The sequence below is a fragment of the Lacerta agilis genome, chromosome 4 (assembly GCF_009819535.1).
Source record: "Lacerta agilis isolate rLacAgi1 chromosome 4, rLacAgi1.pri, whole genome shotgun sequence".
NCBI classification, from domain to species: Eukaryota; Metazoa; Chordata; class Lepidosauria; order Squamata; family Lacertidae; genus Lacerta; species Lacerta agilis.
In genome coordinates, this window is record NC_046315.1 from 98,829,717 (window position 1) to 98,856,812 (window position 27,096).

Below are 27,096 nucleotides of genomic sequence, written 5' to 3' on the forward strand. Positions count from 1 at the left end.
TTCCATAACTTGCTCCTTTAAAGGAAAACATAGGAGGACTTCTTCCTGTACCTCACACACACCCCTGAACTGGTGGGACAGTTTCTACAGGGCCATAGCCACCATTTTGCATGACTCCATCCCACACCATTCTGGGACTGCTGGGGCCAATGTTGGCATGGGAGGAACACTGTTCCCCCATCAGCTCTATGGGTCTCGGCCCTCCCCTCTGTTTCCTGATGTTGCTGAAGTAGCATGGGATACAGCCATGGCCTCGGCAGCAAGACTATTGCCATCACAGGGTTGCTGCTTCCATTAACTGCTCCTAACTCTGAGGCCCACGAAGCTGCAGATGCAGTTGTAGCTATCAAAAAGACTTATTTTGAGCCTGTTTCATTAATCCTGCCGCAGGACACAACCTGTGTTGCATTGTAGAAATAAAACACTGCTCTTGACAGAAGCAGAACTCTTGCATCCAAAGTTTCTTTTTCAGCCTGCCTCACAGTGTCCATATGCATCAGCTTCATATCTTTCATCTCTTAACTTTCAGACATGTAATTTAGCTACACAGTTGCAGTTTAAACATTATTTCTCTTTCTACCCACCCTCCCACTGCAGCCGCCACAGTTCTCGTTCTCTCTCTCTCTCTCTCTCTCTCTCTCGTGACTCTGTGCAGTTCAGCTCAAGACAACTGCACGCCAGCCAATTTGCTGCTACCCAGGGAAAATGTTAGAACATAAAAACATTCCCTCCCCTTAGCTTCAGAAAGAGCCTAGGGCTCATGGATGCAAGTATTAGTAAATCTGATGCCATGCATATGCTCCTATTGCAAGTGCTTATAGACAGACCCCTGGCATCTGTCTCTCTGTGTTAAAACAGGCCTAATTGTAATAATATCTCTCTTCTGGATTCTGAGCACACAACACTACAAAACCGACTATGACTGATACTACGGTTAAAAATAATGTTTTCTTTTTGGGGGGTGAATATGTCATCTGTGCATTTTAATGAGCTGAGTAGAGCTAATGATTGTGAGTCACGGGAGTGTGTGTATGAACTTAAGAGTGCCTAGTTTGTTTTTTGCTGCTTTTTATTTTGTTTTACAGATTATAAATGTTGTATTGATTTGATAATCATATAATATGCCTTTTGATTTAATTGTGATGTTTAGCTTATTTTTTTAGTTGTTGCCTTATTAACAGTGTTTTGTAGATTGTAATTGATGCACTTGTGATGTTCTATTATGTTCTGGTTATTTATTGTTTGTAAGCTGCTTTAGGATTCATTTGAATGAAAAGCAGCATAGAAATAGAATGAATCAAATCAAATCTTCTGCAAGACCTGAACAGTGAATTTTGCCCAGAAGCCATGCTGGAAAGGAACTGTCTGCTATCATTGCACCCTCCGGATTGGCTTCCTCACAATCTGCAGACCTCATGACCCTTGAAGAACTTCAAGCATGATGGCTTACTGCCCTGATCTCATGGTCCCATTTTCACTCTTGGCTCCCTCAGTAGCTGCTCCTTCCCTTTCAGGATCACATTGTGGGGGAAGCGGCAGACTACAATACTGGCCCAACTGTGAAAAGATCTGCAACAGTGGCTGCACACTTCTTGGTTAAGAGAAGGGACAGGTTTTTTTAGGAAGCCAGAGGTTAATGGTGACCGTGGGTGCTAGTCTATATGGAAATCTGGGCCAGAAGGTCACACAGTGAAGGTGAACCAGAGACTAGATGCAGAGGAGCATCAACTGATTGGAATCAGAGCAATAAATCTGGGCCTGAAGTCATGGCCAGCCATGCCCATCCATGGAGCCCCCACACTGAACCAGAAGAACATGGGGTGTGTGTGTGTTTGCTATCCTTGATTTGCTAGCAGGTGTGGAGGGTAGGATAGCTCCTCACATCTAAACAGAAATTCATTGTAAGAAGTTTCTGTTTTATCACAGCCATTTTGGGGCAACCCAGTCAGATGGGTACATATAATTATATAGCCTACTACTACTACTACCTTTATTGTCAATTTACAACCTGTGTACAATGAAATTAACCGAGCCTCCCCCCACAAACACTCAATCTCATTGCACTCTGTGTGCTTGTCGCACAACACACCAACCCTGAAAGTCAGTTGCACTGTATTATTTTCCGTTCAGCAGCCTAACAGCCCACGGATAGAAACTGTTTTTCAGCCTGTTGGTATGGCTGATTCTACTTCTATATCTCCTGCCCGGAGGTAGAAGATTAAAGAGGTGCTGGCCGGGGTGTGAATCATCCCTGAGAATTTTTCTCACTCTCCTAAGGCAACGATCCCTTGCGATGTCATTTAGCAGGCTCAGGGGACAGTCCATGATATCATGCGCTGTGTTCACCACCCTCTGTAAAGACTTTCTGTGGCTATCAAGCCAACATACCACACTGTGATACAATATGAGAGGATGCTTTTTATTGTGGACCGGTAGGAGGTAATCAATTGTTGTTTAACATTGTTCTTTCGCAAGACCCTGAGAAAATGGAGTCTGTTAGGCCTTCCTAACCACCTGAGTTATATTGTTTTTCCAAGTTTTTCCCAAGTCAAGTGAGGTCTTCACTAAGGTAAACTCCCAGGAATTTAAAGGAAGAGACTCTCTCCACACAACACCCCCGATATACAACAGGGCTAGTTCCCCTCTCTTCCTCCGAAAGTCCCAACACCATCTCCTTTGTCTTGCTAATATTTAGGTGCAAGTTATTCTCTAAGCACCATGTAGATACTTTTTGAACCTCCCCCCTGTACGCTGATTCATCTTCACCTGTAATTAGACCCATTACCATCATCATCTTTGTTCTCCAGTCTTGTGCCATATAATGATATTTTAAAATAATCTATTTCTTGCTTCTGGAAAAACCATATATAAATAAGTTGGTATTTAAATGGGGTGTGGGAAACCTCTCTGAGAAAGGTATACCTCAGAGGGAACCTTTAAATGTGTCTTGAATTACACTTTTGGCAAAATCTGGCAACAACTCAGGGAAATGTGGAGCTCTTTGTACCGAGACATTTTTCGCTGTCATGTTGAAGCTTTCTAGCTTTTTTCCAAATTCCTCTCAGATGTTTTGCCTGAGGACAAACTTCAAATTCATTACAAATTTCAGTGTTTTGGTAGCAAATCTAGTCTTTGAGCTGTGCCACAGGGCTCTTTGATATTTTCACTGGAATATACTAATGTGAGTACCTCTATGGAATTTAAAAAGAAGAAATGTTATTTTCCTTGATTTAACAGTGGAAACTGTTCACAGTCTCTTAATCAAACTCAATGCCTATGAAATGTTTCATCTACAGTGGTGCCTCGCAAGACGAAATTAATTCGTTCCGCAAGACTCTTCGTCTTGCGGAAATTTCGTCTTGCGAGGCACCTTTTCCCATAGGAACGCATTAAAATTTAATTAATGCGTTCCTATGGGAAAAAAGGTCCGGGGGCCCCTCCCGACCGGCACCGGAGCCAAGCCAAGCCGCGTTTTAAGACTGCAGTGAGCGAACAGCAGCGCTGCTGTTCGCTCGCTTCAGTCTTAAAACACGGCGCCGCGGCTCCGGGAGGGAGGGAGGGGGCCGTGGGATGATGCCACGGCCCCCTCCCGACCGGCACCGGAGCTCCGCGGTGCTGTGTTTTAAGACTGCAGCGATCGCTGCAGTCTTAAAACGCAGCTCCGCGGCTCCGGGAGGGAGGGAGGGGGCCGTGGCATCATGCCCGACATCGGGCACGATCCCACGGCCCCCTCCCAACCGGCACCGGAGCTCCGCGCCGCCGAGTTTTAAGACTGCAACGATCGTTGCAGTCTTAAAACGCAGCGGCGGGGCTCCGGGAAGGAGGGAGAGGGCCGTGGGATGATGCCCGACATTGGGCACGATCCCACGGCCCCCTCCCGACCGGCACCGGAGCTCCGCGCCGCCGAGTTTTAAGACTGCAACGATCGTTGCAGTCTTAAAACGCAGCGGCGGGGCTCCGGGAAGGAGGGAGAGGGCCATGGGATGATGCCCGACATTGGGCACGATCCCACGGCCCCCTCCCGACCGGCACCGGAGCTCCGCGCCGCCGAGTTTTAAGACTGCAACAATCGTTGCAGTCTTAAAACGCAGCGGCGGGGCTCCGGGAAGGAGGGAGAGGGCCATGGGATGATGCCCGACATTGGGCACGATCCCACGGCCCCCTCCCGACCGGCACCGGAGCTCCGCGCCGCCGAGTTTTAAGACTGCAACTATCGTTGCAGTCTTAAAACGCAGCGGCGGGGCTCCGGGAAGGAGGGAGAGGGCCGTGGGATGATGCCCGACATTGGGCACGATCCCACGGCCCCCTCCCAACCGGCACCGGAGCTCCGCGCCGCCGAGTTTTAAGACTGCAACGATCGTTGCAGTCTTAAAACGCAGCGGCGGGGCTCCGGGAAGGAGGGAGAGGGCCGTGGGATGATGCCCGACATTGGGCACGATCCCACGGCCCCCTCCCGACCGGCACCGGAGCTCCGCGCCGCCGAGTTTTAAGACTGCAACGATCGTTGCAGTCTTAAAACGCAGCGGCGGGGCTCCGGGAAGGAGGGAGAGGGCCGTGGGATGATGCCCGACATTGGGCACGATCCCACGGCCCCCTCCCAACCGGCACCGGAGCTCCGCGCCGCCGAGTTTTAAGACTGCAACGATTGTTGCAGTCTTAAAACGCAGCGGCGGGGCTCCGGGAAGGAGGGAGAGGGCCGTGGGATCATGCCCGACATCGGGCACGATCCCACGGCCCCCTCCCGACCGGCAGCAGAGCTTACCTTTTCGCTGCGGTCGGGAGGGATGTTGTCCGCGTCTGCCATTTTGGATCGACTGCGCATGCACAGTCGATCCAGAATGGCGGACGCGGACATCACCCCTCCCGACCAGAGCGAAAAGGTAAGCCAGCTTACAGTGGTACCTCGCCAGACGAATTCGTCTTGCGAAAAACAGGCATAGACGAATTCGTCTTGCGAGTCAACTAAAAACTCGCAAAACCCTTTCGTTTTGCGAGTTTTTCGTCTAGCGAGGCATTCGTCTTGCGGGGTACCACTGTACTACTCTGTTCCTCATTGGTTCCCTCTCCCCCACCCCAACTGCTAGTTCTCCTTCCTTCACACATATAATCTCTCATCAAATCTAACTATGTGGCAGCAAGAAGAGAAGAACGGACACTGCAAACAAGTGTCTTTAGGTGACCGGAAAAAGTTTATGGAATATTACTTGGCAACAGAATGCAAAACTTGGATAGATTCATGGGGGTAGTTCAAGGCTTTCCACTTCCTGGCCGGGTTAAAAATAACCGAATGAACAAAATGTAAAGTATAATATTAGACAATTCGTAACCTAAACTTAGTAATATAATTTGCTTTCAGATAGGACAACAGCACTGGCAATTGTTGTTCATTCAGACCAGCAAATTTACACACATCCTTCAGAGATATGACCCCTTTCTGCAAGAAAGAATGAAAATGGTTGAAAAGCTGACATCCAACATGAATTATAACAGCAGAGGCTGAATCTTCTCAAGGTCTTTTATTTTACAGAGCTTATTACTATTCACATTCTTACTCAAGTCTATAAGCTGTAAAATTCTCCCTTCTTGTAGCAATAACTCACTTTCTAGAATGACATCTTGTACTTTCTCTCTCCCTCTTGCACACACACACACACACACACACTGCGACTTTCATTGTCATCATTGCTCAGTGTAGCAGTCAAAACATAGTTTTCCACATCCTTCCATTTAATTCTAGCATAGAGCAATAACAATACACCCTTTAATACACGCATGGAGTTCTTCTAAGGGGGTTGGTTCCTTCCTGTACCTTCTTTGCTTTCCTCTAAGCTGAGGCAAGCCTCTTTCTACGCAAGTGGCCAGAGCAAGTAGCCATACTCTGGTCATGCAGGCTCTGCAAAGGACTGCACTCAACGTTCAGCTTGTAGCCCATCTAGCTGAACAGAGCCACCAGTCCCCTATTGGACACATGAAGCAGCCTTGGAATGAGTCAGGCCACTGGCCCATCAAGTTCAGTGCTACCTTCTGAGGCAGGATGTGGATTTCCAGGGCATCAGGCAGAGGCCGTTTCCAGCCCTGATTCTTTCTTTTACTCTGGGAAGACAAGGGGTCGAAGTGAGGGGCATTTGCATGCCAAACGTTCACCCCCATTTTTAACACTCCTATGCAGACACAAATGTCAGAGCCTTATTGACATTGGCATTGTGATCAGATACTGCACTGCAAGTGAACTACAGTGGTACCCCGTGTTACGCACGCGATCCATTCCGGATTGCGCTACGTAACACGGGCGTGCTGAACACGAACACCTCCCCCAAAAGAAAAAAAACGGAAGTCCGTGTGTTTTTGCACTTCTGTGCATGCGCAAAGTGCGCAGAACGCTTTTGCGCACCCGCATGTTGCGCGCGCTCCGGGGAGGACTTCCAGGGCGCGGAGGTCCATAAGTCGAACGTACGCAACACGGAGTGTATGCAACTCAAGGTATGACTGCACTGTTCTCCAATGGAATGTGAATTGGCTTGGCTAACTCATAACGTTAAGCCAAACTATGGCACAAAGTATGACTGCAGCTTCTAATTCGCTTTCCCCCCACAACTTCTATGCTACTGTGTCATGATTGGGCTTAGATCTATGTGTAAACTTAGGTTCATGATCTGTCTTACAGCCAACAAACCGGGAGTTGTAAACAAGGTTTGTTTTGCTCTTACCAATCATGTTGTTGTTTTTTTGTGGGAGACACAAACTAAATGTCTGGGTTCACACATAGCACTAGGTCAAACCATGGCTCAGATCCTGGCTGCGCAGCAAGGGGGGAGCAAAGTGGCCACACTTTTCTGACTGTGAACCAGTACTCTTGCTCTTTCATGCTTGCTCATGTTTTGACTAAGCATCACATGCAAATGTGGCCGTTAAGAAGGCCAACTTCAAAAAGCTGAAGGAGCAATGGGGTGTGATCCCGTGGTCAGAAATACTCAATGAGCAGGGAGTCCAAGAAGGATGGGAGTTTCTAAAAGGAGAAATACTGGAGGCCCAAATGCAGACAATACCAAATTGGCCTTCTTAAAGTCCAGAGTGTGTGTCCAGATACACTCAGTTTCCCCTTGCCTCTGTACCCAGGAGAACAAGATCACTTCCTCCCAAGTTTCCAAGCACTTCCACTTCATCAATCCGTTCCTCCCTATTGGCAAGGACCAGGTCCAAGACAGATGATCCCCTTGTTGGTTCTTCCACCTTCTGGGAAATGACATTGTCAGCGAGGCACAGGAGGAATTTGTCAGATCTTAATGTTAGTTGTTTTTCTCACAAAGTGACTCAAAATGATTTGCATAAAAACCTTATGACATTCATTTTCTGCATATTCATTTTTTTATTTTTAGGAGCACATTTATACGAACCTTAAGTATAGAGAGCTAAAAGCATTTTTTCACTCATTTTGTGAAATTATGTCTGTTCAAATACCCAGCAAGCAACTACGGTGCTCTTCTTTAGATGCTTACTTAAAACATTTTGAATCATGCTGGCTTTCCCTTTCATCATATTGAAGGTGCTGAACTGTTCTGTATCTTCTACTTCATTTTGTACTAGGGGCAGCTGTGTGACTCGCCAGCCCCACCCACCTCAAACCTCACACTGTTAACACTTCCCACTCTTGGCTAACCTGGCTAAGCCCACTCCCCACTCCCTTTACACATCACAATCTCCCCCTCCCTCGTGATAATGCCAGACCTTCTCCTTCCCACTCCATGCAATTGCTGGGCCTCCTTTGAACCTTCCTAGTCTCAATTCTGATGTGGATCTCTCTTCCATTTTGCAGCCTTGCTTTGCATCCCCTTCTCCCCCATGCCTTCTCTCCCCTCCTTTCCCATGATCTCCCCACATGCACACAGACCACCCCATAGAGTCTTCTGGATCTCATACCCCCCCCCAACACATTGCAACTACTAAGCCCCATTTCCACAAACCCACCCAATTCTGAAGCAGACAGCCCCATCTATTCTGCATCTCCTTGGTACCTGAGTTTTCATTTCCAACCCCTATTCCAATGCTACATCCTCCTTCCTCCTCTTCTGCTAATCCTCTGTCCAACACATCTGACAAAGCTCCCTGGGTGCAAAAGAAACTCCTCTGAACATGTGCAGCCTGCCTGTGTATTTTTTTTCACCACCCCATGACTGGCCTCCTTAGTGCACTCCTTTTCCTTTTCTCTTTCTCTCCCACCTCCCCCAGTGATCCCCCCTCTCACTACTTCCCTGTAGGGGACACTTCTCCACCCAGTTTCCCCTTTGATACCTACCCTTTAGCTTCCCTCCATGATTTTGTATCCCCTTTCTTCCTCCCCTGCTTTCTACCCACCCCATCACGAATCTTGCCACAACAGTATTCTGCTCAAAAGTGGGACACACATAAAGAAATAGTAAAAAGGCAGTGTGTTAACTGAATATTACATTCAACAACTGCAGTGTGCTGCGGTAGGTTTCAGTTGCGGTGATTTTTCTAACTTCATTCAAAATTCTCAAGAAAGGAAACAATTGGATAATGATCTTTGATCCTCTGGGCTTTCTAAACAGTTTTATCATGGTTCATTTTCAGTCTCTTTCCACTGTTGAGAGTTAAGTGGTCTGCAAAAACTGAGGAGCAAACCTTGAAGATACTTGCTGCCCCAGAATACAATATAATTTCTGCCAGCAGTTTCAAGGGAATTGCTGGTTTAATATGGAATGGATGGAATTAAAAGGTTTGTGGGGAATTGTGGAATTTATTGAGAGTTGGGTGTAAAATAGTGTTGCAATCTGCATTCAAAATAACACCTCTTCCCTGCACCTAGTGTCGGGCTGACACCCCATATTTAACAGCTAATATTTTAAAAGCCACAACCAAGAGGAAATACTATGGTAGCAATCTTGCATAGTAAGCAGTGGAATGTGTTACAAAGATGTTTCTCATGATCTATTTCCCCGACTGCATGCAGACACAAAAACCTCCTGGTCTGCATCATGTTCAAGTCAATGCAGCAGCAGCAGCAGCAGTGGTGGCGGCGACTGGGAGCTCCAATCTGCAGCCAACAGCATCAGCTCATTGAACCTGCATACCTCCAGGGACTGATTCAGAGCCTCACTGACCCTCTGGACAGACTACTGAGCATCTCATCCACAGTATGCTCTGGGATGTGTACTGGCAAAGCAGCGGAATGCCCTGTGGGTGGCAAAAGCTAAAGAGAAATTTCAAATTGGATGGAAAATAAACGGGGAAAGGGATAAAGCAATGGATTATAAAAGGACCAAGGGGAGAGAAACGAATACAGTCAGGGATGGTTAAGAAACAAAATACAAGAATCTTTATCAGCACTTTAGCAGATTTTGAATGCTAAGGGTTAATATTGACAGGTGGAGATGATACTTAGAAAAATAATTTTCACCCTGATACATTTCTGGAAGGAAGCTTTTAACCATGCAATGACTAAAGATATGTGGACCTGGGAGCATGGTTCTCCAACACATGGTTCATGATGTTCATCTGAATCTCACTGAAATAAGTGGTGGTTAGATGTATCCTTTGAGGTAGATTGAAACGTATGCACTTCAATGCACCCATATGCAGGCTACTAGCTCTTGCAGGCATCTAGTTGCATGTAATGAGAGCTGGGTGGAGAGTCAGGGGAAGATTTCAAAAAGATGTGACATCTATTCTGAGAGTAGCCTGCTCAGCGTATGTTAAAATGCTGTTTTATGCTAGTCTGCATTGCATTTGCTTATTTGGGCTGCGGAGAAGCTTCTATATGCACAGCCCCAACCCCACAACTGTATCTGTCTTATAGTTTTTCATTTCAATGATTGGGTTCCTGGAAGACTTTTTAAAGCACATTTTTAAACCAAAACTAAACTAGTGAAGAAGGATATCAATCCCACTGGAAAACTGATAGCAGGATTAAGCACTGGTTCCCAGGGGTGTGATTTTGGAAAGACGAAGAGGTCAATCTATGTTTCAGACCACATTTCTCAAGTCAAATCCCTGGCTCTGTAAACTGGGCAAATGCTAGAACAATTCCATGGCCTCGCATATATATGTGTGCCAAAGGCACAAAACAGTTTATACTAGGAAAGCCAAAAGGGTGGCTTTTGGACCAGAGTTACTAACTGTATAAGTATGAAGTATAAAAAAACCATAAATGTAACAAATGCTTCTAAACTGCATTGCTTTTTGGGTGGTGGTGGTGGGAGGAGAGTTCAGCCTTGTGTATATTCAGGAGAAGACATTTCAAAATGCTGTTAATCACACACTGGGCACTCCCACTGAAACTTGAAATGCTGGAACTTATTGGTCCATAAGCAACAAGGTTTAGGATCATAGAACAAAAATGCTCTAACACTTTGCTACAAATATGCCAAGCCCCAACAGCGGAATCAGGAATACAATGGGTCATAAGAAGTCAGGAGGAAGAGGGCCAATATGTGCGAATGACCAGGTTCAACTCAATGCTCCTGTTCTTCTTAGGAAGGACACAGTGAAAAGATAACCACAAACCTTTCCCTTTAGCTGTGGCCTGTGCCGCAACACATAACAGTTACGACCTTGCACTGATCCTCAGCATGAAACAACCCGGTAAAAATATATTTTAGCAACATGCACCACTTGTAGGAGTTCAACCCCCCACTCCTCCAAAAGAAAAAAAAGATGATGATAAAGTGAAACAAAAGTGAATTGTATGTGTATTTGCAGTTTTTGGCTTAAAGAAGCGAAGCTACTAATTCAATGTGTCTTTCTATCAGTGTCACAGATAGCTAAGTGGAAGTCCAGCAATACCCAGAACTTGTCTAGATGATTATGTCTTATGGAGACACTTCTCTTCTAACAAGGCAGCAAGCCCATCTACTACGCTCAGCTGTGAGTAGCAGGTATTGTTCTCCTGCCACACTCTCTGTTTTGCACCTACAGGAGCAGCCTTCTATTTGCCACACTAAATCTTGTTGTTTCTCTTGCACCTCTTAGCACACTTCCTTTGTTCTTCTCCCAGAGTTAGGCAAACAGAATCGGCATTCTTGTTAGCAATCTCTGAAGACACAGAAAATGCAGATATATATAACCCCCTCCCACTTATTATTCAGGTATTGGTGCCTGCCAATAGGATCAGAGTGTCCCAGAAGACATGAGTTCGATGGGAAGGGTTAACTTAGCTTGCTTCCTGACACTCTCCCTCCATTCTTGAGCTCATTCATCATATTCATGGAAACAGCACCATGGAGGGATCTAAGGTTGCCAATTAAGCTAAATTAAGCAAGATGGACAGGAATCTAAGTGAACAAGATCATTGTCATGATCTAAAGCAACTTCATTAATGGCAGAAAGCAATCTTGGCTAAGACAGTTCCTTTAATCAGGTTTTTCTGTCAGCCTTATGTCTCATTAAAAAGTTCCATTTGGGAGAGATTGCTCTTAGAGCTGTATTCCCAATGAAGGGAATGTTATGAGAATATTATGAGTAAAAAATTGTTACCAATATGAGATCGCTGCGATTGCTCATACTGACATCCTTCTTACTCAAAAAGTGTCGTTTTAAAAAACAAGTTGGATCTTATGACATCTTTAATCCCTGATGGAGACGCTGGCCTATCTAGTCTGATCATAGGTCTTGGAATTGGCTTGGGGAGATAATCCTGTCTGAATTTATGACATATGGGTACTCAAAACTTTTTCTTTTGATATTTTTTAAAAAACAGCTCTCTTAAATATCCCAGGAATGGATCAGGCTTTGGGACTGAAATGTCCTCTATGTCACCCTCAGATTCACGGTTTGATTAATCTGCCTCCCTGATCTACCAAAAACTTCAAGGCAGAGGCTAATGGTTTGAGGCAGGAATAGCCAAAGCAGGGTCCTCCAGAAGGTTTGGAGTGCAGGTCCCATCAGCCCTGACACCAGGGCCATTAGCCAGGGATGGTGGGAGTTGCAGTGCACAACTTCTGGAGGCTCCACACTGGGTTGAAGAAAACAGGATTGGAAGATGTAGCAGCCGTGACGCTAATGGTGTGGATTATGATTTGGGGGTGGTGATTAGGTCCGAGGCTATGCGTGCTTGCTCCGTTTTCAACAGAAAACAGGTTGATACAAAAATAAAACAGGAAGACAGCAAAAGCCAGATCCAATTAGTTAAAGGATTTCTTATAAACAAGCCCCAAAACCTTCAGATATGGCAGTGGATCTGCTGCTCCATCACTGTGTTTTGACTGCGTCACCTTGTCTTGTAGCAGAGCTGTGGAACATTGTCAGAAGCATTTTGCAGAATTGCAAGCTTGCGCCACTCTCTCCTCACACCCCGCTATTTCTCTCTCTGATTCTTGCGCTCTTTCTATTTCAGCTTCCGCCCCCTCCTATTTCCTCCTTCCTTTATTTCACATATCCGAACTGACTGCTTTCAGGGGGCTTCTTCCATCACTTTGTCTGTTTCACCTTGAACCATTTTTCATTCCCCTGCCCCGCCATCTTTCCCCCTGGCCCTGACTCCACTCCATAGCTCACTGAAACGTTTTCTGAATCCCACAGTTCACTTTGAAGCAGCCTTGCCTCCTTCTCTGCCTCTCTATATCAACTACACTTGATGCAGAAGAAGAAGCAATTCCCAGCATGGTGGAGACCAGAGAGCAGAGGAAGGGGAGAATATGGCCATATTATCCCAAGGATATTTTCCAATGGACATTATAAGTAGCCTCAATGCTCAGCTTTATTGCTAGCAGAATCCTCCTGCTAAGAGCTTGCTATTGGGACCAATGCCTAGACTTTAAACCAAGTGGTTATTCTACTTTTAAAATAGACAATAACTTAACTTTTTTTTTGCTAAGTTAACAGAGACTTCATTCAAAGGTCATTTGTAATACCAGAACCTCCAATCAATGGCAATACGCAGAAGTATACAAGCAGGCAAACAAAGGCACAAGGAGAGTACACAGCTCACTACCCTGTATCGCTTTAAATCATTTAGTGCCTGTAGAAAGGCCCAAACGGCTTTTCTGAAAGAGTTTTTGTCGCTTGCTTTGCTCATTCTCCTATAATACCTGCAGGTTCAGTAGAACACATTAATACACAGGTTCTGTCTAGCCACAAGAGTGGGGGCGTTTCAAGTGACCTCAAGTCAATTGGAAAAGAAAATCCTACACAGCACAAAGGAGCCTTTTCCTTACAAGCGCCAAATAAGAAAGCATATCACTGAAAAGGTTGCTTTCACAATATTGCCTCCACAATTCTAAAGAAGAAAACACTTATTACAATATGATAATAAAGAAGAATCGGGTGGTGGCACAGGGTGGAAGGAGGCCCGTGCGTTGCATGCATGCAGACCAACTGGTTTCTCTCTCCTAATTGCTCTGTAGTTGGTAAGCAGGTGCTGAACTGGTGAAGTGACTCTACTGAAAAGCCCTGTGTGATCCCAAGAGCTCCAGCTGTGGAGTCGTGTCTCTGGACCATTCACACAGGCAAGCCATCACTGGATAAGCATGTGCAGGTGACCCAGGCCCCTTTGGCATGTTTGTGTGAATGGGTTATTTCAAACCTAGCTGTGCAGACATTTTTATAGCACCTCAAATATTTCTCAGTAGAGGCCAATTCACACACACAGCCACCAATCACTAGGTGTAGGGTGAGTCAAGTGCAGAGAAATCAAGAGATGTGCATGCATGTATGAATGAACGAGGTCTACAACAAACATGCACAGAGAACAGAGAAGTTGAGTGGGTTCAGGAGAAGATCCTTGACCAGCTAACATTGTTTGTATATACTGCAAGACATGGAGGTAATACATTTACTCATTTTCTGGAAAGATGAAATGGGGGGGGGGGTCTTTATATATAATTATTTCTCCTAAGTAGTTTTACCTTTCTAAAAACTAGGAATGTTGATTTTTAAGAAATAATAAAAGTTTAAATTAGAGTGAATTTTGGAAGCAATTTTAGTGGTTCCTTAATGGCTAAACACCTGAGGAATGTCAAGAGAAGCAAATAAAATTTTGAACCAATAAATAAAGTTGCTTTGAATGGTGCTTTGAATCCTTAACTTGTCATATCTATATTCAGTGCTTTTTTTCTGGAAAAATAGATGCCAGTATTCACCATGAAGTTGTTACAGTAACACACTTTTTAACCCCTCCCTAAAAGGTGCCACTACCCCCTTGAGTACCCCCTGAAGTGAAGCATTGCCTACATTGCCTACAACAAAATTTCAAGGTGAAGTTGGATGCTAAGAGACTTTGAGCTGTTGCAATTTTACTCAGTAAAAGCAGACTATACTGAAATGGATTTGGGACCCTGAACTTGGCTCTCACTGAGATGGGTAATTAGGGTTAGGGCTCTGCCATTTCAGACTGCAGGTGGGGTTTTCATGGTTGAAAAAGCCTTACTGCAAAATAGAAATAAAAATGTCCTGCACGTAAGATGTAAGGTTTTCTACATGCAGGGATGTTGGTTTTCTACATGCAGGGATTTGCAGGTGGAGAGAAATGGGAGGATTCTTCCATCGTGTGACGCACCACCTGCTGCACCTGAAGTGCTACTTTCCAGAGAAAGCTCTGCCACATAAGTACCAGGCTCGGTATTAGAAAGGAGCCGGAACAAAAGGGCACAGTTTCCACTGGCAGGAAGCTGTGAAGCTGAGCTGGCAATATACCGTAAATAGGTGCCACTGAAATGCCAGGTTCATGTCAAAATGTTCTGGCTGCCTTCCTAGTCTCTGTCTTCTTTTGGTTCTCCACCGCTCGGCTTTCCTAATTTGATTTTCTCCACGATCATATTACAAGATACTGCTCATTAAAATAGAAAAGTATTTTTTTAAAGAAATGGCAGAGAAATTCAAAAAAGTAAAAGAAGGATAACAAAGCTAATTCTATAAAATCCCCCACCACACACAATGATTACATTACAATAATCTGGATCCTACCAAGTGAAGAAAGTAGAGACCTCATTCTGTTAAATAACTGCATGCTACCCCAGGCCTAACCGAGCAAGTTTTGATAACAGAGCCTTAGTTCATCCGATTATCATCAGCACCTGCGTTTGGGGAACCCGTGTGTGCAAAGCAGGCTTCTGGCCTGTGGCCACAGGGGACGGTGAGAGTCCAACAAAAGTGAGGCCTCTCTCCTCCCACACGTGATGATGATCATGAAGACAATGTGAGGGGAGAAACCTTGTTTAATACTCACACTAGATCAGGCTAAGATCCAGGAGATCCCAGCCCCCCCCCCATGCTGTGGATTCATTTGGTCCCCAATCTGCATCACTTTAAAGTGCAGGTGGTTTTGAGTGAGGAGAACTAGTGGGGCTGCCTCCACTGCCATTTTCATGGGTGGCTTTGGACAGTGGGATTTCACACTCAGCTCCCTGCCTGTGAGATACCTCACAGAGTAGCTGATGTGGGGACAATGGACAGCAGGAATACTGCTGTTGCTCTTGAGCCTTGGCAGAGGGGGATTCACGTCCCCATGAATGAAAGTGTGTATGGAGTCATCACTGATCTGTGAACACAGAGATAGCCATTTATGACTTGTGCGCTATGTTTTCTCCCTGAAAAGTTAGGTTTTCATGTATAGGAATGTTTTCCCATGAAAGGGCATCATCTGTCTGGCGATCCCCGCTTGCAGTTGGAGGTGATACCGTCTGGAGGCAGCTTTGCCATCATCTGCTGCTTGAGAGATACCTGAAATTGTCTTAGTGGGAGCTTCATTGAAATGCAAACCTGTTGACATACATGTTAGATTTATGGGGTTGGGGAGAGAAAGTGAATTTTGGAGGTGTTTGGTGCTATAGAGAGGATATTTTGGGAGAAAACGTTCTTCAAAGCAGGGTGTGTGTGGCTGCAGCCCTGCCAGCCAGCCACACTTCTTCAACAGGAGAGAGTGCTGAAAACTTGTAAAGAAGGGCAGGCATTGTTTTTTCTTTTCTTAAAAAACAACAACCAAGTGTTTCTGGGACTCGAGCCCAGTTGCAAGCTGTGCCCCTTTGCAATGGAAGTCATTGCCCCAATCAAAGATCTATGCTTGGGGGGGTTGTAGTTTTTGCATGAGGAGGTGTCTTCGTGTGTTAGACATGCTTGCTTCCTCATTAAGTTGCACACATTGTAAGCAAAACTCTACTCCTGCTCCTCCTCAGCGTTAAGGGACAAGACTATGATTGCAACGCTCCAAGAAGGGGGAAAGGCATCCATCCTTTCAATGCAAATTCAGAGAGATAGGCAATGCTTTCAACTGACATCATCTCTACCACCTATCAAATGGGAGGCATAGCAGCTAAGCGCCTATCTCTAGCACTCCTCCTGCCATTAACTCAGTAGGTAGCCTTCTGTCCGTCTCAAGAGACAATGGAGTGTTTCTCCAGGGGTGAAGTCAAACCACTCCATTAGGTAAAGGGACCCCTGACCATTAGGTCCAGTTGTGTCCGACTTTGAGGTTGCGCCAGCATACAGCTTCCGGGTCATGTGGCCAGCATGACAAAGCCGCTTTTGGCGAACCAGAGCAGTGCATGGAAACACCATTTACCTTCCCGCTAGAGCGGTACCTATTTATCTACTTGCACTTTTGATGTGCTTTCGAACTGCTAGGTGGGACCGAGTAATGGGAGCTCACCCCATCGAGGGGATTTGAACCGCCGACCTTCTGATCAGCAAGCCCTAGGCTCTGTGGTTTAACCCACAGCACCACCCGCATCCATTAGCAGCACTTAATTGACCTCCCTGGGATGCAAGCCTGGGCAGTGGGCATGGAGAACTTGGGCTGCCCAGACGACAAGACCCCCTTCTTGGCCTCACTGATGGGGTCCAAAGGAAAGCAGAACAATATGTGTGGCACCAGCTTGGCTGCAGGAGTTGCCAGAAGGAGGTCTACAAGGGACCATCTAACTGTCTTAGGGACTCCAGTCCGGATTTGTGTAGGGTTTACTCCTTAGCTCCCAAAGATATCTCACAGGGTAGCAGATGTCTGAGATCAGTTTTCCTTCTCCTAGATTGGCTACCTTGCGAGTCAATGACCCATTGAGTAAATAAAACACACAAACAAATAATTTTAGGTTAATGGGTAAAATAAGGCCACAACTTTATTGGTTACAGCGTGTGAGTGGTATTGGCTTAGGCATTGGATAAGAGCACAACACCAGACTCCTCCCCGTGTGGGAGTCACTTTAGGGTTAACAACCAGTGGGAGGAGCTTGTTGATGCAAATTCAACTGGCAGCTTCCCCTGATGTCACCGGGGGTCGTGCCATGGACCTAGCACTAGCAGGGCATTGGACAGGATCCACGACCACCGGATCCCTTTAAAGGGATACCCCTAGGAGGTAGGTGATGGCCGCAACCTGACCTCCAACACACCACACATATTACATCACATATTGAATATTACTACTAACATGAGTTTGGCCAAACTGCGAGAGGCAGTGAAGGATAGGCGTGCCTGGCGTGCTCTGGTCCATGGGGTCACGAAGAGTCGGACACGACTGAACGACAACAACAAATTGAATATTGCAATGCCTAACCACCACCTGAGCCCAAGGAGGCTCGCTGCCACTACCCTCACAGCCGCAACCAATTCCTAATGCTTTTTGTGATGTCTGCCAACCACATGTCATTTTCTTTATCGGAAAGATGAACACTATCATTGTGAAACAGATCCACCTCGCTGAACCGGATGTCAGGGTGCTCAATTACACGGCCATTCAAATAACGCAATTTGTGGGCAAATGGTGTTTGCCAGGCTGCTTGAATGCAGCCAGACACAGCCTCCCAGCCAGCCCTATTGGCTGGCTATGGGGCATGACGCAGCAGGAAGGGGGGGCTAAGGCAGGGGGTCGAACACGCCCCTCCCCCACAGGCAGGAAATGGCTCCCGCTCGCAACCCCTTCCCTCCGAAAAGAGGAGAGGCTTTCTGAGGTCTCAACCTCAGCCCCATCAACGTCTGAGATGTGGAAATAACAGTGCCCTGCCCTAAAGAGTTGTAAGGACGACTGTACGGTAATTATGTATGGAAAATGCTACAGCACAGCTGGGCACAGTGAGCCCTAGGCTTAATTTCATGAGGTCTAATTTCACGTGGGTGACTATGAAGGGGAGCTGGAAGGTGAGTGAGACAAAGGAGTGGCAGAAAGATGGAGAGAGAAAACTCTGTCCTGTCCCTTTGGCGGCTCTGGATGATCTCACTTGGACTCCAGCCCTGCCCACTGGCAGTAAGTGGCCACAACAGGTTACCCCCAAGGTTCTCAACAGAAAACAAAAACCTAAGGTTTATTACTCTTAATGCAACAGCATCCAAAACTGCCATCATGTAACATTAGGATGACAGATGCATGTCAATTTCTCTCAATCCAAGGAAAAGGTGCATTCACATAGCATATTTTGAAATGGGTGAAACAGTAACAAATTTCTTAATTCCCATTTTGGGCCAGCCCTAACACTCACCAATATGCTAATGATGTTTTAATGATGCTTTTGGTCAAACAGAAATCTTCACAGACTGACAACAATTTAAGAGGGAGGGAAGAGATGTTTCTCGTCTCCTGCTGTCACCCACTGCTCAGCAAAAGCAGGTAATAACAAGACAAAATATGCCAGCAACTTTTGCAAAAAAACCTGCCTTTTCAATAAATTTACGCTAGGCAGTAATGAGCTGTGTTGTGCGGCATTTAATCTGTTCTTTAAAAAGAAGAAGAAGCTAAAAAGGAATTCTTTCAGCGTGGCTCTCAGATATTAAAGTCCGCACATCATTTATGTTGACAGTTCAGCTTCAGGCTATAAAACAGAAGAACCTGTTCTACATCTTCGCTTAAAAAAGGAGCAGAAAACCTAAACCCCCATCAATCCACTGTCATGGTTTTACATCTTATCTGTGGCAAAAAATGAATCATTGGAAAGATTTGTTCTGATTCCGCAGCTAGATGCATCAACTTGGTGAGGTTGTGAAACAGGTGATTCAGAGACTGGTAATTAGTGGCAACCATCCCATAGGAATGTGTGCAACCATTCTTTTTGCATTCGTAAGTCAGTATTCTGGATTCTGTGTTTCAGTTCTGTGCTGCCCCTTTGAGTGTCTCCTTAACTCAGCAAGGGCCAAGCACTCAGCGGGGCTGGCCCAAACAGAAAAACAAACCGAGCAACTACTTGGGGTGCAGAAATATCAGTGGCACTGGCCTCAGCTATGGTAAACTGATGGGAGGCACACCTAATTGTAGAGCAGTTTGTTGGCTGACTGGATATCTGCTTTATTGCTAATGGCACAACTGAGAGTCTTCAAATGCCTATCAGTTCCCTGGGGCACAGACACAGTGGTAAAGGTGAGGTAGTAAAGAAAGGCATTAAATATGGGGGACACACACACACACACACACAATATCCCAGTCAAATATTGATTGCTGAGACTGCAATCTTAGTCTCACTTATCTGGGATTAAGACCAGCAGATCACAGTGAGACTCTCTTCTGAGCAAACATGTATAGAATTACACTGAAATGGGTTGTGGATATTTGGCTCAGCATACAGTAAAATTCTCATTAGCTTACTTTAGGGTGCCTTGCACCTTCCTTGAGTAATTCTGAATGGACGGAAGGTGTCCTTGAACTCTGTTAAGGCTTGCCTGGATGGAGGGTGGAGGGGTGTGCGACTGTGTGTAGAAACTATCCTACTGTACAAAGGTGGCCATCACATTTGTTGCTCTGCCCGCGCCCCCCCCCCCTGCATGTGGCCTCCCAGAAGGGATTGCCACCCTGATGCTGAAAGTTTGCTACTCCTACCTTCTCCATTACACACATTTAGTACAACCAGTATCAGAAATCTGGTGCTTTGGTCTCAGGAGAAAGCTGCACTTCAATGGGTGTAGCAATGCCCAGGCCAAAAGCAGTGCACGGCATTACCAATCCTGCACAATAAGAGCAAACAGAATTGAAGCAAGGACCAGATTTGGTCATTGCTGGCCAAGCATAAAGGAGCTACCACAAGGGATATGAAAAAGCTTACAAAGCATGTTGCTCCCTGGACATGCAACAGAAGTCAGTCAGTTATCTACATCATGTGCTTTGTGCATGAAATGAGGAGAGGTCAAAACAGCTGGAATTTCAGATCCCCTTTAGCCAAAACTGAGCTCATTTGCAATGTAAAATGTGCTTCTAATTAATGTTCAGAATCCTAATTCAACAAGATCTTTGAAACTCTTTGCAGTAAAAATTCACTTTTATCAAATTCTCAGTTGCAATATTTAAAAAAGAAGACACCTCCACCCCGCCCCCGGAAGTTTTACAATTTCACATGTAAAATTCTGACCCCCGAGAGTAAGACAGCTAGCAGACGAAGGGTTTGCTCACCTGACAGAAGCAGATCAACAGACTGAAGTCTACTTGTGATGGTGTGGAGGGTGAGGAAAGCAAAGGAAAGCAAAGTCGGGAATGCTTGAAAAATAAAATATTTTTAGTTAACAAGGAGGAAAAAATCATTTGCAGGAGAAAGGGTTCATTTGCATTCTAAACCCCGCTCCCCAAATGGTCTCTGCTTGTGCTTGAAACAGCCATTTAGTTTGGTATATATATATTGCAGCAGAAGTCCATCATGAATCCCTAGGTAGATATTAGTGAGTCCGTCATGCTAAACAACACGAAAAGTTTCGTAGAATATGATGGAGGTACTCTGGACAAGGATGTCACTCATCACTGAAAGAAAGCACAAACCTGACAGTGATGTTGACGCCGTGTGGCAGCATACAAAAAACACCCCCACCCCCAGCAATTATTCCACTATAAATGATAAGTGCAGAAAGGCCCTATAATTTTGGGGAGATCCAGATTTCCTTTAAAGTTTCACTCACTATGAAGCTCCCACAATATTGCTGAAAGGATAAAATGAGAGGGGGGAGAACCATGGATTGTCCCACATAAAACAGGGACGGGTAACCTTTTAGCTCCGCAGGCAAAATCCTTATCCAAATCAGCTGTGAGGACCCACGCATCTGTCACAACCCATCACTTGACTTTGCAAGCCACCTCCCTGCCCCTTTGAACTCCAGACCCCAGAGGTTTAAAACAGAAGTATGGGGCAACTTACTAAAGCTTTAAAAGAGCCACGTTGAAGTTGGAGCCTCAAGGCAAGAGGCTCAAATGGGAGTGACATGGGACTATCCTTGTAAAGGTGCTTTTGGAAGCATCTTCCCAGCAAGCAAGCAAGCAAACAGGCTGTTGGGGTGCGTGGGGAGGGGAAGAGTCCTCCCTGCCACTGCCTACCTGGTCACTCCAATGTTAAAAGGAGAACATTTTAAGGAGTTGCTTCCAAGATGCTTGTGCAAACCAAAGGACACTTTTACAAAGGGCAAAACCGCTCTTTGAAGCAGCTCCGCTTCTCCTTGGAGCAGGTGGGCAGCAAAGTCCCCCAAAACCCTTGCTGCTGCCACTCATGTGCACACTTCAGTGTTTAAATGATGTGTGAGGGGGAGTCCCCCCCCCCAACTAGGGTTGCCACCACCTCTCCATTCAGTTAAAGGAGAAGCGTAAAAAGTGCTTCAATCCCCCCTCATTGGCTGATGAGCAGATATCAAACCCTGCTAATGAGGCTCTGTGATCAAGGTGCACAGCTAATGCAGATTTAGACCCTGCCCCCTGTCCATCAGCTGATGGCACCAGCGACGTCAGGTGATGGGCAAATGGTGTGGTTTGGGTAAAATGGGCTTGTGGATTAAACTGAACTCCTTGGTGGGCCAAGATTGGCCCATGGGTTACAAGTTCTGCAACCCTGATATAAAATCCAGACTAGGGATCCGATTTTTAAATTCTCTCTCATGTTTAGAACAAAACAAAAGCCTTGCATCTTGAAAATTAAAACATCGGGGATACCGCTTTTTCACAGAAGCACTCTTTTTTGTTTTTGTTCTGCAATTCTCCACTTGCCTTCTGAAATCTACCAATCTCAGTCTGAAAAGGGTCGTAACAGCTGTCTTTAAAATGTATTTATATTTTATTCCTGAACATGCTCTAATTTGACAATATACACACAATACACACACACAATACACACATGTTCACATTGGCCCTTATTGACCAATGTGTCATCATCTCTCTCTTGTCGGCCAGAATACTTTCACGTTATCTTCTCACATACCCAGAGCAATTCAAACGATTGTAATGTGGTTGTGTGATTGCTTTACTGCTGGCCCTGAATGCTGTGTATATTCTGCTGCACCAGTACTGGCAACTTTTTTTTCTAGCTCACTAAATGTGGGTTGCAATGTAAGGTGTTTTGGATGCCGTTATTAGTTTCACAGCCAATTCACAAACCTACCTAGCCAAGGATCCTTTTCAAATTATGTCTGATGTTATGACTCCCCATGTAAGCCCAGTTTGCTTCCTAAACAAGGAGGGAGGACTATCAAACCTACTGCATGCAGGTTTATGAATGGATCATCCACGAGCGCATTGCCTTGCACATGGCAGAACACATACAACAAGGATCCTTGGCTAAGAGGGTGTGGAAACCAAACCTTAATCCTAAAACAGTTCAAGGTTTTCAAATAAACGATGATTTCTCCGCACCTTGCAGAGCCTGAGGTGTTTTGCTGGATATAGCATGTAACTCTACTGTAATGACGTTTATTCAACAAAGACCTTGACAACTGTACTCCTTTATTGATTGTTTCTCCCTTTTTGTGCTGAGTAAAACAATTAATTTGTAACAGTGAAAAATACATCCACTTGTAGCATTTCTGACCTGATATCATATTAATTTAATCTGCTTTATGAATTGCTGGAGGAAATATTCAGCTATTTTCTGAAAGACTGACTTGGGGATTATTGGAGCTGTATAATTGTTCTACTGATCAGATGTGAGAAAAAATACTTTATTTGACATTAATCTTACTGAAATGGGCAATGTATCTGAGAAATAGATTGCTGTCTGACTGGCTTGCCAAAATATCTCTTGCTGAGAGCAACTGTAGCTCATTAAAAAAATAGTTATTTATTTAAACAGCCTCTTTTAAGAATGTTCAATCTTTCGTCAACATCTGTTGTCTCTTCCTCCTCAGGAACATAATTGTGCAGAATTCCAGTGTAAAACAGGCTGTGTACAGACTTCTCAAAATATTCATGCAGTTACCCTGCAGATGTTTCTTTTATTTTTGAATATTTCTCCCTTGCTCTTAGAATGCATGCACACAGCATATGGAAACACCGGGAAGTAAGTCTGCAAAATGCTCTCACTGAGATGGCTACGAAAGATATACCTCCAGTGCTTTCAAGAGGAGAATGTAATGCAAGCTACTTGCTTAGCTGGTTACACACACCACTTCAAACAATGATGAAGAAGAGTAACACTCTGGAACTCAAGGCAATGAGCACTCACACTTTACATTGTGGGTGCCCTTTGCAGGATCGCACGTGGTGCTACAGTTCCCAGGGAGCTTACTGGCAAACAGGGGCTGGCCTTACCTCTGAGTATTAATTTTTGGAGGTTCACGCCCAGCCTCAGTAATCAAGTTTCTTGCTGGTGCCTCACCGCCCCCCCCCCGGCAGCAGCGATTCGAGGGTCCCCTCTTAAAGGGTTATATATAAGGGTGTCACTGGCCATATAAACTACCCTGCATGCGGGGATATGGGCTTGGCTGCCTGCTACACTTAGGTCTCACAGAGCACCCCCATATCCCATTTACCCTGATGAGCCCCAAGGCCTAAGCCAAGGTCTTCCTACATTTGGAAGTTTAATAAAGTTGTGGCATAATTTTAATTTTTAATTCCATATAACATTGTCTTTATTCCTTCCTTATGATCCCTGGGGGCTGAGGCTGTCTCTGCCTGGTCACGCAATCTGTACTGCATTCATTCCTGCTGGACTTCAAATCCTTCATACATTTGCACTCTTGGGTTTCGTGCAATGCTCCTGTATCACTTGGAAGCTTAAGAAAATAGTAATTTCTCCAATGAGAGAAGGTATTGGAGCAGCAGAACTGAGCATGTGATACAAAGACGCCAGAACACAGAATTTAAGACAAAAAGTACAAGCTGTAGAAGATCTTGGTTTGCACAGAATTTGACCAGCTTTATGTTCTTAAAGAGAAGCTGGATGAACAACCGAGCTCAGGGGTAATGAATGGGATGCCCTCCAGATGCAATTGGACCACAACTCCCATAATCCCTGACTAGAGCTGATGGGAGTTGTGGCTGAATAACATCAGGAGGGCACCATATTGGCAACTCCTGCCATAGTTCATCCCACATGCAACCATAGTTCTCAGACCTATTGGCTCTGGGGGGAAATGTCAAAGGTTTAACTATGTCGTTGGCCAAGATGGTTAAAGCGCCTTCATAAGAACCTTTCTCTATACAGTCGTAACTTGGCTTTCTAACAGCTTAGTTCACGAACAACTTGGAACTCGAACGCCTCAAACTCAGAACCCGGATGTCCAGCGCAGCTTCCACGGCTTCTCATTGGCTGCAGGATGCTCCTGCAGCCAATCAGAAGCCGCGCCCTGGTTTCCGAACGTTTCAGAAGTCCAATGGACTTACGGAATGCATCCTGTTCGAAAACCAAGGTATGATTGTATTACATAAATTAAACCCCACCTTTATCATTCAATTACATTCCTTTCAATTCAACTACTCCTTTACCTCCTCCCTCCCTCCCCTCCGTCCTTTTCACTGTGAGGCTGACAACCTCAGTTCCGTGATATTGTAAGCTGAAGCCAACGGAGGGAATCCATTGACTTTGTAAATGGGAGCAACTTTATATGATTGTAAGTTCAATGCAATAAACACTTTTGACTGTCTTTGGAAGGAAAGATCTTTCTAACATCAAATAAAAATCTTACAATGACTACATATTCTTCTTTGATAAATAGTCTTAATTTTTCAAAGATATGATTTTGGTCAACCACATTTGCCGTTCGGCAAAGAATAACAAAAATGTATGAGGTGTCACACAGAAAGTTAGATACTTTGTTCTGAAATCCTAGCTATCTAGAATTATTCCATTCAAACAGACAAAACTAAAGTATGACATATTTGCTTTCCTCTGAATTTTAAATGGATCATTTATAAGGATGAGTAAAGATTCTTAAGAGCAAATGGAAATGAGGTTACAATAAGGGAAGGGGACAAGTTCACATAAAGAGAAACAACAGAATAGACTAATTAATTGCCTATTATGTATTAGCATAAAGGGTAAACAAGTAGGAACAGCAGTTCAAAATATGGCACTCAATTATAATAATCAGTAATACGATGTGCTGAACCATCTCCCCGCCCCCCAATTCATCTGGCATTTCGCTTTAGGAGAGGCTCCGTGGCAAAATCCATTTGCTGGAAGCGTACTCTCAAGGCAGGGGTGGGGAACATCAGGTCCAGGGGCCAAATATGATCCTTGTGGCCTCATGGATCCTGCAGGACAGCCTCTTTCAGTGTTTCTGCCTTGGTGGAATAATGAGTACAGTATTTGAACTCTGGTTGTGCTTCTTGACTGTCTGTCTGGAGGACAGAGAGTGCTGGGTGAGAGAGTGCAGAAACAAGCTCACTGTAACAAAGGTAAAATTTGCATTGGTTGATTTGCCTGTGGACCCACACACCACTGGCAAGCGGCCCCTGAAAGGTTTTTCAGAAGGGCTGGGAAAGGGACCCCATTCCTGTCTTAGGGCTTTCTTACAACACACCATACCACACCACCCCCAACACTTGGCTTCTGGCACACGAGTCCCAAAGGAAGTAGAATGTGTCAGTTCCACAAGGGGTCTGGCATGTATAATCTGGTGCTTTCTCCTACATAATAAGGGCAGACCTTGCTGGGCTGCCACATAAAAATGCTCTGGGGCACAAGGGAATCCACATGGGATGGGATGACTTTGGTACAAGTTTTGTAGAAATTAGCACACTCAAATCTGGTCATCACACTATCTACATTGCAAGCACAATTTTAAATGTAATAGCTTCCCTCAAAATATCTTGGGAATTATAGTTTGGTGAGTTGCTGAAAGTGTTCTGCTAAGTCACTAGCCTTTGTTGTCTTTGCAGCCACTAGCTGTAGTTCGCATAACTGCAAATCCCAGTTTTTCCTGATTAGAGGGAACTAGTTTATATCTGTAATTCAAGTGTATCCCGTGTCATATTTAAAAGCCTGTTTGTCTATCCTATACTTCGGGGGGGGGGGGGGAGAGACTGTGCCAATAGGGCTGGTTAGCACAACTGAAAATAATGATGACAATCCTGCCAAAATTTTACAAAATGGAATTTAATTTTATGCACTGTAGGGCTTTTGACCTCCAAATCAGAGGCTATTTTCAAAACTCATCAACACCATCAGTGAATTTAAATACCAGATATGATAGCATGAAAAAAAGCATTACGCATTCTCACCTGATTATTTCCTGTCTCCCAAAACATTAACTTTTCCAAATAATGTGTATTTTATTCTTTGGAGCAAGCTCCACCTGCACAGAAGCAGCAAACAGCCCAAGCAGCATAAAGACTATAAAATCCATAATGCAGTGTAACCATGTACAAAAAACAAAATGCCCTGAAATGAACAATTGTTAGTACTGAAGGAACTGGGAAAATGTGAGTGAACAGGGAGTCTTCTCCTTGTAAATCTGCCATTTGAGGCCAGAAAAAGATGGACCTGAAACAGAGAGAGACCTGCCTATGCATTCCATGCACCTACCTTTTATTACACATGAACAGAAATCCTTTAAATATAATGTGATTTTCTTAAGGGAGAAATCCAAAGAGAAAAGTCTCTTTTTTGTTCTCCTGAATGATGTCTTTTTCCCTCCAAGCAGAAGGTTAAAAATAATTTCAATGTGAAACATCTTATATCAAATCATGCTTTTAAATCTGATAAGCAGAAGCATTTGAATTATTTTTAAGAACACCTTTATGTTGGAAGCTGCTTTTTTTTTAAAAAAAAAAAGATTACATTTCTAGTTTTTAGTGAAAGTACTCTTTAATAGTAGCCATAAATATGTGCATATGTAATGTGGACATTTCTTTTGTAATGCAAAAATTTCAGGGGGTGGGGCTTGCATTTCTGTGCTCTCTTAAAATCACTGAAGTTACAAGCCCCCCTTTTGTTCCAAACTGTCCTCATCTGCTTTCAACACAGGAATCAAAGCAGCAGCCAA

The 27,096-nt window shown here is 44.8% G+C and overlaps 1 protein-coding gene across 11 annotated transcripts in view; it reads right to left on the reverse strand.

The window, feature by feature from the left end:
- The window catches only part of PCDH17 (protocadherin 17), a 142,706-nt gene that overhangs the window by 17,904 nt on the left and 97,706 nt on the right, over positions 1-27,096 (reverse strand). For 4 of the 11 annotated variants that reach the window (XM_033148003.1, XM_033148004.1, XM_033148002.1 and 1 more), the window contains exon 4: positions 20,315-20,398. The exons of 6 other annotated variants lie outside the window; for them this stretch is intronic. In XM_033148003.1, the coding sequence (XP_033003894.1) occupies positions 20,315-20,398 (84 nt within the window). Of the gene's footprint in view, positions 1-15,466; positions 15,491-20,314; positions 20,399-27,096 lie in introns of those variants that run through there. One more of the 11 variants, XM_033148011.1, reaches the window with a different exon arrangement.